Source organism: Amblyomma maculatum, chromosome 3 (assembly GCF_055883805.1).
Source record: "Amblyomma maculatum isolate TAMU_Amacu chromosome 3, ASM5588380v1, whole genome shotgun sequence".
NCBI lineage: Eukaryota > Metazoa > Arthropoda > Arachnida > Ixodida > Ixodidae > Amblyomma > Amblyomma maculatum.
In genome coordinates, this window is record NC_139346.1 from 131598848 (window position 1) to 131618904 (window position 20057).

Genomic DNA, 20057 nt, shown 5'->3' on the forward strand with positions numbered 1-20057 from the left:
TCGTTTATATTTTGTATAGTTGCGAGCACGGCAATGAAAACTGAAACTTTTAGTGGCATAATGCGCATTAGAGTCACACTTATACTGTCGGAGTGTAATGATGTGACAAAACTTCACGTCTATACAAATCGTCCATGCGAAGTAATTAAGCGTATGTTTGAGTGGCACTCTTTTTGCGCGGTACACAGAAGCACTTTAGGTTTCTGCAGTCCTAGAAGTTAGGCCGGATCCTAAAGCAGCCGAGTAAGCTGCATCGACGTATTCCTGCGTTCTTCGGTGAAAAACAGCAAAGCCCGGAAGGGTGATTTGTTTGAGGCACTTTCTGGGCAAGTGGGGAGGAAAACTTTTAAGCAGAACTTTTTTCGATGTCTTTTTGTGATGCAGCTGTGATTGTTTCTTGTCTACAGTCATCGACGTGTCCTTCTCAGTATGGCCGCAAACTTCTTGCCTTCCTCTTGTTCAGCTCCTGCACCAAATATCTCCTCTTTTTGTGCTCGTTGTTTCAAGGATGCCATTTTATGGGTCAATTCTCGTCATTGTTTTGTCTAGTCGTCTCAGAGCGAGGGAAGTCTGTATCTTCGTTCCCGACCCTTTCTTGGAGCGATCTTCGTTGATTGTGAGTGGAATTAAAAAAAAAAGAGACACACGGAGTTTACTATAATGTCACACATATTTCGCTCGTGACATCGACTCCGGTGACGCTATGACTACGTCAGTTGGTGTAATGTGATATATCCGCTTATGCATGTAGAATTAGTCCGAAGAGAAAGATGATAGATGCTCCTGTTCTGCCCAGGGCACGTGAGACGCGGTTAGGCATGGTTGAGCTCCTTCACGCGCTGCTTGAATGTACTCAGAAATGTGCGATATACAAAATACGAGATGCGTAAACCGGAAGCATCACTCCAATACTTTTACTGGACGGAGGCCACTAAGCGGCGGTACTTAGAGCAAAGACGGATGAGTTTACTGCTAGAGGGCGCTCTCAACAAACGGCGCTGCTTAAGCATGTATCTAACCAGAGCCTTCTTGCAATTCCCTTTCGAGGGAGAGTAAAATGGAGTCGAGGAAAGTTAAGCAAGTCAGGCCGACTTATCATCAGTATGCAGTGTGCTCTGAGGGTCCCCGTAGCGGAGGAGTCAGACTGGTGCCGACATTTCATGGTGTTTTTAACACGCACAGATATCTCTAGAACAAGCATTGCTTTCAGACCTCTTCCACTCGAAGAGAGACCACGTCACACACACATGCTCTCGGAGAGCGAATAGTTCGAGGACGACGCGGGAGCGAGTTCAAGCCTTCCTATCGAGTTGTTGACATGTGATACAAGCCAGCGGTGATAAAGCTCTCGCCGTAACTGCAATACTCGGGTGGTTAGTAGAAGAAAAAAAAAAGGGGGGGGGGGGGGGGGGACGAGTAAAAAAGCGAAAGGTGGAAACGTGCTCGTAGGTTAGTTCATTGCTCTTGGTATAGAATTTTACGAGCGAAGAGGCCGTCTCCTGTTGACGAGAATTCTCTACGGCGCTTTGTGGCGTAATTGAGAAAGACTCTACATGGCCGCCGGAGTGTGCATCATTACAGCGCGAATGATGGGGATGGTCAAGCACTATATTGTTTTCTGGATCGTTATGCGGACACTGTGCATATGGAAATAAAATGTGTCTATTGATAAGCGTGGTGCGTTCTTGCTTCGATGTCTCTTTCTCCCATTTGTAAAAGTGATTGAGACGTGCTACGCCTGCGGCCTCGACATCGTTCAGCCCAGCACGGGCAAGGTAGGTTGCAAATGCTACCTTTCAAACACTCGCATGCCGTCTTAAACAGCTTGCGCTCAAGAACATCTGCCTGATCGTCACGGTCTAGACATTAACACTAGTTTCGCACTAGGTCGCTCAGAAACCATTTGATTGAACTTGAAGAAACCGGTGAGCTTTTTCATTTCGGCCGGTGTCATTTGATACTCTTTCAGCACATCATCATTGCACGTCTAGGATAGACGCTCTGGATATATCACTGTACATGTTTTATAAGCTGGAAGTTAGGGGGTATTTGGCAATGCACTGGATATATTACAAACCATACCTACCTCTACAGTTTACTTGTGTGCGCATTCAATGCACCAATTTGTTTTTTGTTTTTTCGATCAAATAGGCACGGCACCTCACATAAGTGGCGAGTTCATGCTGGCGACTTTGGCATAAAGTTGGCTTTCATATGCCCATCAGACGCCATTAGGAAGCACCGATACGTTGGTTACTCCTCAAAAGAGCAAAGGCAAACCCTAATCAGAGTTTATAATACAGCGAATTTTGAAAAGTCGGTGTCCGCATATTGCAAGTTCTATGGACAATATTAGCGCCATTTAGAGCTGCATTGCTAGTGTATATAGACAACCTGTATATTACAACATTTAGTCCTCTCTATTTGCTTTCTTATACTGACAATCTGATAATCTATCCACAATCTAAGTTAAAGTGACAGTCTATCCCTATACTAACACCTGTAACAGCCCTCATTCCGTTCGTCTAAACGTAGTCTGTAGACAAACCTCTAAGGAAGGTGTATGGCCAGTAATCTATAGATAGCTTATTGACTTTATTGAGGGAGGTATATAGGCAGTCTATGAACTGTGGAAAGTTTTCAAGAAAAACATCGGTTTCGATATTCACGACGCGCCCAAGTGCCTGGAAAGCTAAAACTGAGATAAACTAATGTCAATTTCTGTGAAGCGCCCCCCATAGCGGGCATCGCTACACATAAAGCAGTTCGCTCGTACCCGTTCCAAGCAGCAGTTGGTTGATAACAATCATGCTAGAAATTTGCAACACGTGGAGCTAAATAGCATTTTTCACCTTTACCCGACACGTGCGCTGTATTATAGGATTGCTACTACAAGAAGGCGATCTCTATCGCACTGCCGTCGTCAGCAATTGCCCATCCAATCGCTGGCTGTCGGGGCAGCATTGTTTAATAGGAAGCATGTGGAGGAGTCTGCTATCTTATTTACTCACTAATCGCCTCCCGCGCTGCCATCGCGCCGTTGACGCAGCTGCACTGGCATCATCTGATCCTCTGCGAACGAAAACTCTCCCCGGTGATTCCTAGGAAAGCAGTTGCCGCAGAAGCGAGAGCCGCCTCTTAATGTTTGTACAGACGCAAAAAAGAAAAAAAAAAGCTATTGGCTTTCCGGCGACTCTTTTATATGTAGAGCGCCTGAAGGCCTTGGACATATTCTGGGATAAGGGCACTAAATAAGATTTCCGTTTCTTTTCCTTTCAGCTTTTTCCTTTTTTTTCTTTTTGCCACACACTGCCATAACAGGCTCCACGCCGTACATTTACTTCTCCGTTCGTTATTGACGTAATAGCAAAGAAAAAAAAAAAGGCGAGAAGGGTCGTAGTCTCTTTTGTCAGTGCGAATTCCAGCCTAAATATGTAATGAAAAAACAATCAGAAGATAATCGGCTTACTATTTTAGCTATACGAATGCATTGACAGGTAGCAAGCGGGATGACCGTCCGTTAGGGTAGGCATAATCGCCAGCTTGATTTCTGCCTTACTTCCAACGCGCCTTAGTCTCCTCAGTGCTGTGGTTAGTACCCGACTGATGCCATACTAGCGCGTCAAGTGGAGGTAAAACTTTCTAAAGGTGCTTTCAAGTTTAATTAATCCCTAGTGAAAATACCCTATGAGTCACAATAACCTCATACAATTCTTATACTAAACTCATACTAATCTCATACAAGTCTCATATAATCTCATACTAAGCTCATTCATCATATGAGAAATATATGAGAATGAATGAGATTTGTATGAGTTTAATATGAGAAATCTGTATGAGGTTATTGTGACTCATGTGGTGTTTTTGACTAGTTACGTGTGCATCTCAGTTCTTGTCCTTTTATGTCGACTGTTTAGCTATTGGGATTGAGATGCACAGTAGGCGAAATCCCTCAGCGTAAGCGATCTTACCCTCGTACAAGACGATGTACGCAAGTATTGTACGCTGAATTTTTTAGGCTTAAGGACAGTCAATGGCAAAAGTTTCGCTGAGGATTTTCCCCCCTTGGAATCGTGGAGTTAGAGGGTCCAAACGAAATCCCGTTCGCCACTATGAGTCAGCATCTCGTCGAGTGCAAGGAACTGGTAAAGAGGAAGGCATATACTAAGCGTGCATGTGTGTGTGTGTGCGTGTGTGCGTGCGTGCGTGCACTAACTAGCTCCACTCTTTACTCTTTCTTCGAAGTAATACTGATTGCCTTGCTGAACAGTCGCTTTTATATCAGAAACAAAATGCGAAAATGCTTTCAAGGATTGCCAGCTTGCAAGCCACCCGAATGCAGAAATACGGCTGCAAGAGAAAATTCAAGTGAACGATGCACACTGCACTAACTGAAGGATTGTAAGCTCACGTTTCTGTGATTTTACGCTCATAAAAGTAGCTAGATTTAGATTAGGGGGACCTTATCGGTTAGGTGAATAGTTTAATACCGGGGCGTGAGTGCACACGCGCAGAATGAAAGGCGCAACTGTCACCCTTTCAGTGCTGAAATTTGCGGAAGTGCGTCGCCCTGCTATTCCCGTCTCCCCCTAACCGATCGGGTTCATGCATTCTTTATATTACTAATATCATTTACGCTATCCTCTTGACTTGCCTTACCGATTATCAATATCTCCAAGTTCTTCAGACAATCTCCTACAATAAAGGTAGGTCCCGCTTTAAAGAAGGGGTTATTAATTTGAATACGAGTGACTGCGCTCGGGGGCATATTACATACGAAAGCTTTCCTTCCTGTCTTTTTTTTTTCGTCTATTGGATGTAACGTAACCGTGGCTATAGCACATTTAGGTCAAAACGAGTATAAACTCTCATCGTCTTTAGTTTTCCTGTCACGCGTAGGGAAGCTACACCCGCATTGTGCCAGGTTACGCTGCCGGCCGTTTTTCTCTACCTTGCTCGAATTTGTAGCTCCAGGGTCGTCTAAGCGTGCTGAATGGTTATCGCGCTGGACTCGGACTAAACCTGAGGTAGAGCTTGCAGCAACGTACGCCAGACAAAAGGTACACATGAGACAGGCACATGCATGCCGTCAGTTGACAACAGCGGCCAGAGCTGTGCACGACTTGAGCTACTGTGTCGAATGAGATAACAGTATGCATTGTGGTGCTCTCACATTGAACGCTTCATGCACTTTTTCTCTCTTTTTCTTCCACCGTTTGCGCTAGAGAGAGAGAGAAAGAAAACTTTTGCGCAGACGTGGGAGGCGCAACAGGAGCCACGCTTTCCAAACCATTTATTTGGCGGGCGAGCCCTTCCGTGCCCCAGCACGTCAACGTCCATCATCGATATTTAGAAAGGGGATGAGCTCCGCTTCGTCTAAATGCAGCCAAATTGGAAACATAAAGACTGTTTCTCCTCGCAAGTGTCAAAGGAGTTCCGGGAACCATTGGGCTGCATTACATTTATTTGCGCATTTCATGAAGAAATGTGAACAAAAAACTGTCTTCGATATTGGTTCAACACGGTGCATCTTTATTTCTCCGCAGCTGCGATTTCTACTTGCAGCCTATAGCGACTGCAGTCACACACTGTATATACTCGTTAGAGGCAGCGTTTACTTTACAAAGTCCAAATTTCTCATTGCATCATAGTTGTCGTTGCTGTTCCCATTGTTTCACGACATATATATCGTTTGCTTCTCGATCGTCGTGTGTCGTGTGTTCGGCGAAGTAATCTGACCCACACACCACGCTTGCAGTCGCCAACTTCGTTAAGAAACTAAATCTAAATATGTTTCACCCTGAATGGTTGGCATGTCAGTGCAAATAAATACGTATAACGAATACTGATTCTTCAACTCTTGCATACGCTTTGCTGTCACCGAGTTCAGCGCAGTGCGCGGCGTAGTGTTGTCGATGACGATTCTCCTTTTCGTTGTCAGGACGTCATGCTAGCGCAGAAGCGAGGTATGTTGCCAGCCTCCAATCGCATTCGAGATTTGCTGATGACATTGCCTTGCTAAGCAACTCGGGGGATGAACTGTAAATAATGATTGATGACCTAGACAGGAAAAGTAAAAAGGTAGGCTTGAAAATCAATATGCAGAAGACTAAGGTAATGTTCAATAGCTTCGGGAAGGAACAGCAGTTTACATTAGGTAGCGAAATACTGGAAGTAGTAGGCGAATATGTCTACTTAGGACAGGTAGTAACCGCAGATCCGCACCAGGAAAAGGAAATAACAAGAACAATAAGATTGGGATGGAGCGCATTTGGCAAGCACTCGCAGATTATATGACTAGCAGCTTACCGGTATCGCTCAAGAGGAAAGTATACAACAGTTGCATTTTGCCTGAACTCACCTATGGGGCTGAAACGTGGAGGCTAACCAAGAGAGTTCTGCTTAAGTTGAGGACAACCCAGAGGGCTATGGAACAAAAATAGTAGGGGTAACATTAAGAGATAGAAAGCCTGCAGAGTGGGTCAGAGAAATAACTCAAGTTACCGACATTCTAGTGGAAATTAAGAAGAAGAAATGGACATGGGCAGGACATGCACTGCGAAGAGAGGATAACCGATGGTCGCTTAGGGTAACAAACTGGATTTCAAGGGAAGGAAAGCGTAGCAGAGGGCGGCAGAAAGTTAGGTGGGCGGATGAGATTAAGAAGTTCGCAGGGGTCAAGTGGATGCAGAAATATGGGAGAGGCCTTTGCCCTGCAGTGTGTATAATCAGGCTGCTGCTGCTGCTGCTGCTGCTGCTGCTGCTGCTGCTGCTGCTGCTGCTGCTGCTGCTGCTGCTGCTGCTGCTGCTGCTGCTGCTGCTGCTGCTGCTGCTGCTGCTGCTGCTGCTGCTGCTGCTGCTGCTGCTGCTGCTGCTGCTGCTGCTGCTGCTGCTGCTGCTGCTGCTGCTGCTGCTGCTGCTGCTGCTGCTGCTGCTGCTGCTGCTGCTGCTGCTGCTGCTGCTGCTGCTGCTGCTGCTGCTGCTGCTGCTGCTGCTGCTGCTGCTGCTGCTGCTGCTGCTGCTGCTGCTGCTGCTGCTGCTGCTGCTGCTGCTGCTGCTGCTGCTGCTGCTGCTGCTGCTGCTGCTGCTGCTGCTGCTGCTGCTGCTGCTGCTGCTGCTGCTGCTGCTGCTGCTGCTGCTGCTGCTGCTGCTGCTGCTGCTGCTGCTGCTGCTGCTGCTGCTGCTGCTGCTGCTGCTGCTGCTGCTGCTGCTGCTGCTGCTGCTGCTGCTGCTGCTGCTGCTGCTGCTGCTGCTGCTGCTGCTGCTGCTGCTGCTGCTGCTGCTGCTGCTGCTGCTGCTGCTGCTGCTGCTGCTGCTGCTGCTGCTGCTGCTGCTGCTGCTGCTGCTGCTGCTGCTGCTGCTGCTGCTGCTGCTGCTGCTGCTGCTGCTGCTGCTGCTGCTGCTGCTGCTGCTGCTGCTGCTGCTGCTGCTGCTGCTGCTGCTGCTGCTGCTGCTGCTGCTGCTGCTGCTGCTGCTGCTGCTGCTGCTGCTGCTGCTGCTGCTGCTGCTGCTGCTGCTGCTGCTGCTGCTGCTGCTGCTGCTGCTGCTGCTGCTGCTGCTGCTGCTGCTGCTGCTGCTGCTGCTGCTGCTGCTGCTGCTGCTGCTGCTGCTGCTGCTGCTGCTGCTGCTGCTGCTGCTGCTGCTGCTGCTGCTGCTGCTGCTGCTGCTGCTGCTGCTGCTGCTGCTGCTGCTGCTGCTGCTGCTGCTGCTGCTGCTGCTGCTGCTGCTGCTGCTGCTGCTGCTGCTGCTGCTGCTGCTGCTGCTGCTGCTGCTGCTGCTGCTGCTGCTGCTGCTGCTGCTGCTGCTGCTGCTGCTGCTGCTGCTGCTGCTGCTGCTGCTGCTGCTGATGCTGATGATGATGATGATGATGATGATGATGATGATGATGATGATGATGATGATGATGATGATGATGATGATTCGCACAAGTGACAGAGGACGCTACGAAGTCATCTAGAGCCAGCCTTCCAGCACCTGGTGCCAAAAGCAGTGTGTCATTGCAGAAGACCAAGATGTTCTCGCACCGCAAACGGACGCCCGATAAAGGCTTTTTCGCTGTTAAGCCATTTAGTGACAGCGCACTAAAAGAAAAGCAGAAGGAGAGTTCTGAGTTACTCCGTCTCTGAGTAGCCATTGGTTCTCATTGGAAACTAAAGAAAGAAAACTTCGCTATTCATATGTACAAGTGGGCTCAAGTAAGCTGTGTTTTGTTTGACTTCCGATCTGAAGGAAGCTGAAGTCATAGTCGCAAAATCTTAAGGACAAATTTTGAAACGCTCGTTACCTGAATGAGGAAGCCTTAAGAGCGGCCAGCCTTCCTTCGGTCCATTTTCAAACACGCTTTACTGAGGAGCACTTAGTGAGGCCTCCATTGGAACCTCCTTTCCCTTAGGTGGGCACAATGCTACCTTCATACTTCCTTTCATCGCTCCTTGACCGGAATGAACGCTTCCTTGCACTACAACTGGCTTTACGCTTGCACTGAGCTGCTCCACTGTAAACAACTGCGCATTGCCAGACCAACGATCTTACACTGTCAAATCAAATACAGCTTTGAAGCAATACGTGTCCGACGAGAAGCGAGTGAGCGTAACAGTGTACTTCGAAAGAAACTCAAAGTTGTAGATGGGGAATTGCTTTTTTTCGATTTCGACGAATATATTTCAGATACTGGGCGCAAAATATCGACACCAGACGGGGACAAGCGGCTCCTCGTCACTCTGATTGCCTCCTCACCCAAGGAGAGGCTAAGGATGGTTCGAAAAAGAGACTCCTCCCTTAAGCACTTCCTTGAGTTGAGGAAACATGGAGGGCACATCGCCGGAGATGAGGAAACGGCGTAAGCGAAGGAGCGTTCTGAAGTTTGGCAACGTTTCGATAAGTCCACTTGTCGGAACGCTGTCTTGCCCTGCGAACTGAAGCTTTCCCCTCCCCTCTTCCCTAGCAGTGCTCTTTCATACCGTGTAGCCATCTTCTTCCTCTCGCTCTACCTAAGCCAAATGAAGGTCCCTTGAAAGGTCCCTTGACGGTTCCCGACGGTTGATAGGACGCATGGTTTGCTCTTCGGCGGAAATAGTAAGTTTATGGTTCGACATACGCCTTTAAGTGACGTGGCCTATGGGGGACAAAGAAGTCAGGGAATCCGGGCTAATTTCTGCCACCTATCACATTCAACGAGTGCTGACATCGCACAATACAATGGGCGTTTGCACAACCGTGGATGAACCCAGGAGCTTGTTGCCAGAATTTGAGTTCTAAATAAACTGAGCTACAGCGACTAGTGAAATATTCGCATGAAACCATCTACGCGCTGTGTCGGTATGGTCAATAGCAGCCAGTGAATAGCGACGTTAAGTATACGCAGGGCCAGAAACGAGTGTAGGTGAAATAGTGCTTACTGTTTCTGTTAGGTCATCAAGCTTCGTCAAATAGACAAACGACGGCACAAGACAACAGGTACAAGTTCAAATACACAGAGCACATATTTGATTTTTTTTTTTTTTTTGCAGATTGACTAGCGTAACATGTTCACATTATCTTCCTTTCGCCTTTTGCTCCAACATGAGCGTTATATCGCCGTCTATCCTACGAGGTGCCCTAAAGGCTGCGCGGCCGACAGCAACAGTGTTTCATTGTCGGGTATGCATGTATGCGGTGACAGCTGGCTCTGCTGCATGTGTGTGCATAATTGTACCAATTCAGTATTTTCAGCGCAGCAAATTACACTACAACGAACCGAACGGAAGCACTTTCATCGTGCTGCGTCCTCGTCCTCAGCAAGACCAGGGCTCTGAGTCGCCTTTTAATTGCGAGGCAATTACTCTGGGGCATTGTAGCCTACTGTTATGCATGCGTTGATGTGCAAGTCTATTCTTCTAAATTTCGGCAATAATTTGCTTTACAAATTTTCTTTTCTGCACTCGTATCAAGCAGTTAAAGCTGCCGAAGAAAACCAATCAGCTGCATTTTTAGAATTAACTACGAGTAAATTGCTGATAGGCTTGACCGCCTTGACCGCCTAGTAAAGAGCAGAGACATTAGTCTGCCAACCAAGATCCGTATAACTCGTGCTATGGTCTTTCCAGTTGTGATGTATGGATGCGAGACTTGGACTGTGAAAAAGGCTGACCGCCGAAGAATTGACGCGTTTGAATTGTGGTGCTGGCGAAGACTCTTGAGAGTTGCTTGGACTGCCAGAAGATCAAATCAGTCAATATTGTCGACCATAAACCCTGACTGCTCATTGGAGGGTCAAATTCTAAAGTTAAAGCTCAGCTACTTTTGTCATCTGATGAGAAGAGAGAAGTCGCTGGAGAAAGATTTGATGTTGGTAAAGGTTGAGGGCCGCCGGAGAAGGGGTAGGCAGCGAACGCGATGGTTAGATGGCATCCTCGAGGCACTGCAGATGAAGTTATGTGATGTTAGGAAGATAGTGAGAGACCGGAAAGCGTGACGTGACATGGTCCATAGGGTCACGAAGAGTCGGACACGACTGAACGACTGAACTGAACTGAAATTGCTTATGATTGTACGCAGTACAGTTTTATCAGCATAATTGACGATAGCTATGGTCTAAGCTTCTAACGCAAACCAAAACTTTCCTTCTGAAGTTTATCTCGCACTCAAATCAAATAATTATGTCGACCATATAGAACCAATGGCGCGAGTTTTTCGAACGCCAATGATAAAAAAGTATAACTGTAAGCCCGCTGAAAGAGGATCTGGGAATATAGGTATCGTTATCGTAATATTATATTGTTGAAAAACACTTTCTCAAAAATATGAAAAACATATTGGTATGAATGCGTGACTACCGCCTCAATAAGGGGGGAGGGAGGGAAGTTGGTTTGTGTTTCCTTGACTGTAATCACTTGCTTCCATTCGCTCCCGCTTCCTAGCATTTGGCTTCCAGCTTTCGGATGTGGAGCCTCAAAACACGGGTTCTTTAAGTGTGTTTTACTTAAAGGTAGGTAGGAGATCCTATTCCACTATTTGAGCTCCTGTCGTCTTGGCGGCTAAGCAACTAGGCGTCGTTTTTGTTTCTTCCCTGCACGCACCTCGTGACGCAATTACGTGGAACACTCATGCGCACAATTGTTCGTCCGCTACAAAGTCTGCCCCCAGAGAATCTTTCGCTACGTGGCAATGAGAAAATGATGTGTTTACAAATTGTGGCTTATTATTGGCTTGTGTAGGGATACAGGTTTTAGGTTGCTGGAAACAATAATAACCTTTCTTCAATGACCGATAGCGGCAAGCTATGGCTCATTCAAGTGGAGAAGGTTTTTTCACGTGAATGCGCCCCTATGTCAGAAATCAGAGTATAGCAACACTTATTGAACAATAACGACCCTTGATAAGGAGCTTGGCACGTTAAATTCTTATCGCAGATATCGTTCATGCTCTGTCAAATTTGTATGGCTCGAGTGTGCGACACTGTATACTTCGAACCCTTATTTCCAAGAAACATCACATATTTCTTCCCCTAAAACAACTAATAAGTTGACCGTCACTGCGATCTGATAGCGTACCTCGTTGAAAAGGCCAATTTCCTGCGGCGGCAAAAGATTTCCTGTAGTATTTTTGACCGTCAACTTCTATGATTTAAGCTGTTTGGGTCGAAACAGAATTTTCTGTAATAGTAAAGTTTTTTTCGTGACTACAAAAGAAAAAGTAAACTACATACATTTTGTATAATATTGCACAGTAACTTTCGCTATGACAAAACAAGAAAACATCTTGGTCACAATTATGATTTATTTTGTTGCTGGGTCATCCAACAAAAAAAAAATAGCGTTTGCATCTGCCCAGGTTTAAATGAAATCAGTCGGAAGCTTCAATGTGCTTCATCACTCGCACGAGTGTATGGAAAAGAAGAGCATCGATGTCTGCATTCCTGCTGATGCCTTCCATTGCACAAGCCCAAAGTGAAGCCTTTATATTTCCCAGCGAGCCATAACAACATGGCGAAACCCTTCGGCATTCGTTTCTTTCTTTTATTTTCATGTCCCACTCATGAGTTGCACTTTGAACACTCTCTTTCTCTCCATATTTTTGCAAAGTTCAATTATATGTTTCATTATTTTCAGTTGCCGCATTCGACCATGACGCGCGTCATTGCTAGGGCACTTGTTATTCATCTCTGGATTTCCTACGCTATTTGTTAATAGCCCTGTGAACGATTTCAAAATAACCATCGCTCATTCCGTGGATATTCTCAGTTCTTTAGTTCGTGTGATGTTTTTAACTTGCGCATACGCATTGATGTAGTCCATTTGGGTTCTAAAGGACGGCGGCTAGCCAGAAAAGTGAACACTGAAAAACAGCGCATGCTACTTCTTGCGCACATGATCGTTGTTTACTGAGCGCAGGGCCTATCGGTAACAAAATCCGATAAACTGAAAGCACCGATCTCTCAGAAAACAAAACAAATTGAGATGATTTTCTGAACGACTCTTCGTACCGCCACTCCTACAGCCCATTAAATGACGAAAGGGGGGAAATTTGTCGCGAAATACAGCCGCACCAAGCACAGATCACAAGAAAGCATAGTTCGGAACGAGCGAGCAAGTGGCTCCATTTATCTGGACTACAAACGCTTCCCTCGAAGCTCGCGGCCGCGGTTTGCGCAATGCAGCTGGCAACACAAGCAGTTGCACAAAGGCAGAATCTGCTGCGGGGAGCGCTCTTACCGTCAAGGGCAGCGGAAGCGGGGCCACGCTGCTGGCCACACTGGAGCAAACAAAAACCAAAACTCGCCCCGCCGGGTCCCGCTTGCCCGACAAGCAGACGAACGCTGAGCGCGGGAGCATTCACTCCTGCGCACTGAGAGACGCCGACGGGAACGGCGCTCCTGGAAGTTCATTTATTTTTTTGTTGAGGCCCACGTTGGAATCCGCTTTGCCGTCGGCTTTGGGCGACCGCTATACTGGTCTTTTTGTGCGCGACTGTTTCGTAGACACTACTTTGCTCCCTCGCACCGTGTGAGTGATTCGAGGAAGGTGAAACTTTTGTGTACGAACGGACAAGCGTTGCATAGCCGACTCTGCAGAACAGAATATTCCGATAGACAAAATGAGCGGTCATCTCGGCGACTTGAGCCCGACGCAGGAAGCAACGCTCAAGAACGTAAGCAGCTATTTCATTTTTTCTTCTTTCGTAGTTCGGTTTGGGCGAGCGAATGTGCTTTGAAACGTCTAGATGCGAGGGACACTAGCTGCTGCCAGTTCTGTCTTTGGGCTAGCGATGATCGCCTGTGTCTCGAATGAACAATGAAGTACACTTTCATGACTAGCTAACCGTATTAATTATCCGCGCTTGGCGAGGGTGATCCGGAACATTCATATACAATGTAAGACTTGATTAATAAGAAATAACAACTTAGGGGGCTTTAAAAATATCGGAAGCGACTCGTCACGTTTGCGCTCAAGTGCGAGAAAAAAGTTGCATTATGTGGCTAGACTGAGTCACTTTGTTTTTGTCGTGAACTGGCTGACCGCGTACAGCGTTATGCAGCATGACTTCTCCCATTACGCCGGTGTCAGTAACGTGCGAAAAGCATTGTTTGCGCCATTTCTCCTCGCTGCAGGTTCAACGAGCCCGCTAGCCCATAAACGAAAAGGATACTGTAGCCTTTCCTACAGCTTCGCGTCTCTCTAATCGCTGTGTTGTTTCCCGTTATAGTGCAGACGACTCAATACTGCAGCTGAGGGTTATCGGTGTAGAGCTTGCCTCGGCAGACCTAGAGGCCTAATTAGCTCTTTCGGTATTGAGGTGAGCAGAGTAATCCGAATATCAGCAGCCTCAACAGGAGATGGAACATAGCTGTCTCAATTTGAGGATGTTCAGAATATTACGAGCATGAACACGTCTCACAAAACTTCTTACCGTCGCACTCGTCATTCGTGACGTTATCGAAGCCCTTTCGGGACCCAATTTCACTGCGGCTGTTTATATATACACGATTACAAGGCAGATCGGCGATGTTATACGCATTTAAGAAGTAATGAAATAAGCTGTGTAGGTTATACTCATGCACATTTCCGGGAAATAAAAGAGGCGTAGTCGTTTGTCACGGTATAACCGATGCAGCGCTGTATCGAGAACTTCCGTTTTCTAAGTATACGTTCAGCAAACGTATTTTTGTTGCGCGTGGGACTGCCTCATTATCGCGCGTTAGCGTCCATTGTTTATCCCTAAATACGTGAGCAACATTGGCTGGTTTCGCGACGTTCAGCGTCCACATATAGGCGCAGAAAGTGCGTAGCACCCTCTCCAGCTAATACACCAGTACCGCTCTGTCTCGTCACTTGATCACAACGTGGCCCATGGGCGGGACGTCAGAAAATGGCTCATTGGCATTAAAACGAGGCTGAAATTTGCAGCGCCTTTCGTAGCCAATAGGTTTTTATCCATAAATATATGGGAAAAAAAAAATATTTAGTGCACGCGCGACTGACATGCAGTCTTCACGTTCCATCTTAGGCCCCATGTTAAATCTTTCTAACCTGCGTCTTTAGTGTGAAGCACATTTGAGAAAGTAGTACGCGTTTCACTCCCCGCTACACTAGAGAATTGCAAGACCGGGATTTCGCAATGGTTACGGAATACGGTTGGCATGTGGCAATGAGCTCTGCGCGCGCAGTAAGCAAGCGACAACTTCTTGGTGCAATTGTACCGATACGCGTCGCAACACACTCAACGACAAGCTCATGTTTTCCACAAGCATATCTCCGCAAGAGGAGAGCAGAAGCTGTCGCTGAGAAGTGTTGTTTACGTACGCTGTGCCGATGATGGCCGGCGTCATTTCCGCGCATTTCGTGGTGCCGTAGAATATATGAGAACGTGGAAGAAAGCAGGAAAAAAAAAAACGCGGCATTCGAGAGATGGCGGACAGGAACCAAGCTGAAAACTTCTATCTTATTTTTAAATGCTGTTTTTATCGGTGTTCCCGACCAGCCTATGCCCAATTCTAACTCGGTGCGCGGAGAACGTCACTGCGTGGCATGTACCCGATGGATGGTGCGGGTCCTAAAGATACCTGCAGTGTTAGTGGTCGTCGTTGGTACCTGTGCGTCACGTCTACGTCTTGCACACTCTTGCTTATTGTTAAAGAAACGGATTAAAGGAACCAATTTGAATCATATTGAGCCTGTAGTGTAATCCAGTTTTGCCTTAAGATCACTTTTATTAACTTGGAGGAAAACCTTTATAGAAAGAAATTCTCTTCGCAGCTCCATATCATGAAGTAACCGCTTGTCGAATTCTCGTTATGTGTTCCCCTTATGCTGCTCATTGCATATCCGGCTTCGAATTCATGCCAGGCCTGGATTACCATAGTCTATACACTGCGAGAGCGATGAATATGTCCAGAAGTGAAGCAGAGGGCTCGATCGCTGTCTCAAAAGAAAAAAAAAAGATTTATCTGGAGTACGGTAAGGTTTCGAGAACGGTAGTTACGAGACATCCCCGCCTAAAGTGATCGCAGACGATTGAACCAGCACTCTATAGCATCGGCCATGCTTCCTCGGCGTCAGAGAGCAAACTATCCCAGTATATTTAGTTCATTATACGCGCATCAACAGTAGTATGACACGGCGTCTCCCGCTCGTGAAGGCCGTTGAGCTGTTAGCTCGCACACGTCCCGGGAGATGTTTAGCACAATACTTCGCCCTCCTCGGGAACGAAATTTGTTTTTGCGTCGAACAACAGTAATAACAAAATGATTGTGCGTTCAGGAGAAAGCTGTGTAAACACACACACACACACACACACACACACACACACACACACACACACACACACACACACACACACACACACACACACACACACACACACACACACACACACACACACACAAGAAGCATGTATTTCTTTTTCAGTTAATTGTATATCGCCGACTGCACGTCAATAAACGTTTATCTTTGCAGTCACAGCTACCGTCCATGCTACACCCTCCGCACCAGTCAGTTTCAAGCATACGAGCTTTCTTCCTCTGCAGCTATGGCCACTCCAACAGAGGCCTCGCTTCCGAAGAGAGTGTTTTCTCAATGATAGCTGGACTTCGAGTGCTGCTGCACTTGGAGCCTTCTACCTTCCTGCATCTCTTACTTGACTGCGCTGAGTGAGCAGCTAGTGATGCCCCGTCAAGTGGTCTTCACGAGGAAGGTAACCAATGTGGCCTTTATTCCGACAGTTAAATATCCAGGGCGCTGTAAATGAGCTGCGCATTTCGCGCTTTCCGTGAATGCGCCTGGCCGTACAAATACGCGATGCGTTGGTAGAGAATTAAGGCAGTCGGACGGGCATTTCTTTATCTCCAGAGTTGCATGTCAAGCGAGTGGGACCGCGTAAGAATCAACCTTCCCGCAATGCTTACACGGAAAATGGCTCTCTTATATTCCTGCTTTCGTCTCTTCTGAGCCCCACGCCTATACGCGGCGCCTATCGTCGTCGCCTGTAAGCTCAAGCGTATACACATCGATCGGCGCAGTGCGAACGTGCAAGACAAAGATCCCAAGTGCGCAGCGCTCGAAGGGTTATTCTGGCGTAAGTGTCGACGTAAGGGTTTCGTCACTGCCTTCTGAAGGAAAAGAAAACTCGGGTTTTTAATAAGCTGATAGACACATAGGTAATGAACCCGTACTATGCGCCTACGTCTCTGTATGTTCTGCTTGTTCACAGCGACCGACGAATAGACACTTTCATCGTGTATACGCAGTTATTGAAAGGCCTGCTTCTCGGAGCGTTGAAAAGCGGGGTGGAAGTTTCGGGCTACCATTCCGGCCATGCTCGCACCAGTCGCGCGAGTAACTATAGTCGGTGTATTAGTTTAAAAGAAGACGTGTTTTGGAAGAGCCTGTACCATGGATAATTTCGACGTATTGTCCGACATATTCCGACACACCCAGTACCTCCACACAAAAAAGTAACACTCTAGACGTCACCACGTAACACAAAGTTACTAAAGGAAAGCAACGGCACTCATGAGCCAGGCGGCACCGCAACTCACACCCGCTTCTTCTTCGTCCTCCGACCACGAGTTCCTCGTCTTCATCATCTATCTGTTCTGTAACAATATATCGGTTCATAGCGAATTGAGAAATAATAGTAAGAGGCGCGCTCTTCCCTGAAGAATATCGAGTTGAAAGAGTAACATTTATTTTTCTTCCGCTAGATTAAACCTCGGGATATTGACCCTAACATTGAGGTTGTTACAGACTCCGCGATCGCTGGCTGAAAGGGGAAAGCGTTTCGGTCTAGAAACGCAGTTTCGCGCGTCGAAGAAAATGCATTTTTGTTCTTTTGCTTGGTTTCAGCACACGGACGCTATCTTTGCTATTTTTAACCTTACACAACCTCTGTTTCCAGTTATAATATCGGCTTTCTCGGCTCGACGCGTTGAGCAATACAGGCCAGATTCAGCAAGTTGACAGTGCTCCTTTTATGGCGAAAGTCTTTAATGGCTCATACTATCGGCGTTCGTTCGTTCAGTCAAACAATGGCTATCAATCAAATTACGTCATAATGACGTCATCAAAAAAAAAATCCTGTCTGCACCGGGAATAAAACCTCCATCCCATCCCCATACGAACCCTGTAACCAACTGCGCCTCGCAAGGAATCGTGAGACGCACGTCATAATTCTCCTTGTCTACCGCGAGGATGATAGTAGCGATGACAATGACGGTGTAATTAGTGATAATGACAATGATGAAAGTAGCGATGATAATCACAGTGCATTTATTTGATAATAAGAGCAAACGTGATGCACCGTGTGCACCAACAACTCTTAGGCTTTCTCACTTCTGCAGTGTAGATTCCACACTGCTCTCGGAATTGTTTTTTAATAACTTTTTCGCCATAGCGCGTCATGCTATGAAAAAAAAAACTGAATTTTTTTTTTTTTCACAACTGACCCTTTACCTCGTGCAACTATTCGAGAAAAAAGAAGAAAAAAATTCACTTGAAGTATCGCTGTCCCATTTCTTATCACTGAGAAAGAGCGAAACGTACGAGGATATTTTTGTTCAGTGTTATCTGAAAGAGACGCGTCGAATGGTTCTTTAGTAAAGGCTGCACTCGACTTCACACAGAGCCGTTCTTGTGATACCATATGAACAATAGACGCAGCCGTATTGATAAAGGAAGCGAGCTCAGTCACCGTTTTATCGCGGTCGGTTGGAAGCGCGCGTAGGAGAGCTCGGAGTACTATAAAAGGCCGCTTGTACAAAAGGTCAATGAATTTGAGTGAACAAGGAAGTTCAAACTGGGTGGCTCCCTTCGTATGAAAAAAATAATAAACGAAGGCATACAAAGCAGTGAACAGCGTTATTGGGAACCTAGAATGCACAGTCCAGAAAGCAAAATTTCTGACTTGGTGTTAAACATTTTATCTCAGCGCACTCGAAGACACGAACAAGAAGGACCGGAAGAAGGCAGCCCTCCAGTTGATGAGACAGATGTATCGTGAAGAGCGCGTCACAAAATTATTTAATAAGATAGATTTATCTTCAAAGACGCAAACGCGTAAAATAGAGGGTAGAAAGAGAGAAAAAAGGACGCAGTTGAGAAACAAACGATGTAAACTCACCCATGTATATATAGCCCCCCCCCCCCCCCCCCAACAACAACAACAACAAAAAACAAAAAAAAAGAATTATTCTGATGCTGAACATTTATTTCCTAAATGACAGTTAGTTATAATCAAGGAACCGCGGCACAGCAACAGCCGCTCTTCTGTTTGAAGCCTTGCAGTCTTGCGGGCTTGCATCTGTAAAAAAAAGACTTCATGCTGTCTTTGTAGCCAGAATTTTTTCTGCTTGGAGCACTGTTGCTTGAGCCGTTTTTTAAAGAGTTCCAGGTTTATTTAGGCCAAGGCGAAAAACTCTATCAGCAGGCAACAAGATCTGAACTACTTTTTTTCTGAGCGCATGCCAAGGGCGTATACCCTTTCTGCCCACACGGAGACTCATCTTCCTGATAAATATGTCCCAGTAACTGACACTTGCGGTTCAACTGCGTAGTGAATAAAGATAAATAATAGCTGCATCATTTTGACAAATTCAAACACTGCCCAACTGATGTTTCCGCAATTAAACTATGAAGCAAATTGTCACAGTACGGCAAAGACAGCTGCACGAGTTGGTGTTCCTGCGTAAGAATGGCAACCAGCGCGCGCAAAGCTGACAAGGAAGACACTGTACTGCGAGTCTCGTTCTCAGCTTGTCTGGATGTTCGCCTTGGTGTCTTTTGTGAATTGCAGTTTGTGAGGTTTACCTTCCAGGGGCCGACATATGGGCTACAAGGTGTAACCGTATCGGAGAGCCGTGGAATAATTTAGAACATCCGGGTTATTTAACGCGCGATAATATCGCACAGAACATGGATGCATTTTATACATTGCGCCTCCACGGCCTCCTCATATGGGATGAAAAACGAGGCCTTAGGTTCAGCAGCCGAAGTATACTCAGCCATCGCGGTGTTATTTTTTTTTCCCCACAAGCTAGCAAACGTACATCATGGCTTTGTAATTCACGATGCCAGAAGTCTCTATATATTCGATACTTTCGTGTAGCGCACTTTTTTCAATAAGGTACTATTACTTTATTAACTTTCACACGAACATGCAATGTGCTGCGGAACGGGCAATCCAGTAGTTGCCGTAAGGGCACTCAATAGTTCATGGCGTGTCTACAAGCATATCTCAGGAAGAGGAAGAACAAAAGAATGCAGCACTTAATGCTTGACGCCAATCCCCGTGAAAAAGAACGCGCAACAGTTTCAAAGTCGTATTTTTGACTCGTGTAATGATCAGTCATTCGCCGACAGGCTTTCTTCTTAGTTTTCCTCAGACTCTTACACGCAGACAGCACGACGGACATCCTGTCACTTCTTTTGCTTTTTAGGAAATGCGAGGCAGTTGTACTTTTCTATCCTAGCTTTTTATCACGTAGTGATTGTCTCAAGTTCTGATGAAAGTTGGCTCCATATTTCTAAAATTAACTAGACGGCTCACAGCTGGTATTTAGTGACGTCAGCCATCGGAAGCGCTTC

The 20057-nt window shown here is 46.5% G+C and overlaps 1 protein-coding gene across 1 annotated transcript in view; it reads left to right on the forward strand.

Annotated features, from left to right (window-relative positions):
• Positions 1-12816: 12816 nt before the first annotated feature.
• LOC146196045 (SEC14-like protein 2) overlaps positions 12817-20057 on the forward strand; it is a 60620-nt gene continuing 53379 nt past the window's right edge. Inside the window, exon 1 of the mRNA XM_084596323.1 lies at positions 12817-13128. Coding sequence (XP_084452449.1) covers positions 13075-13128 — 54 coding nt within the window. The 5' untranslated portion in view covers positions 12817-13074. The remainder of the gene's footprint in view (positions 13129-20057) is intronic.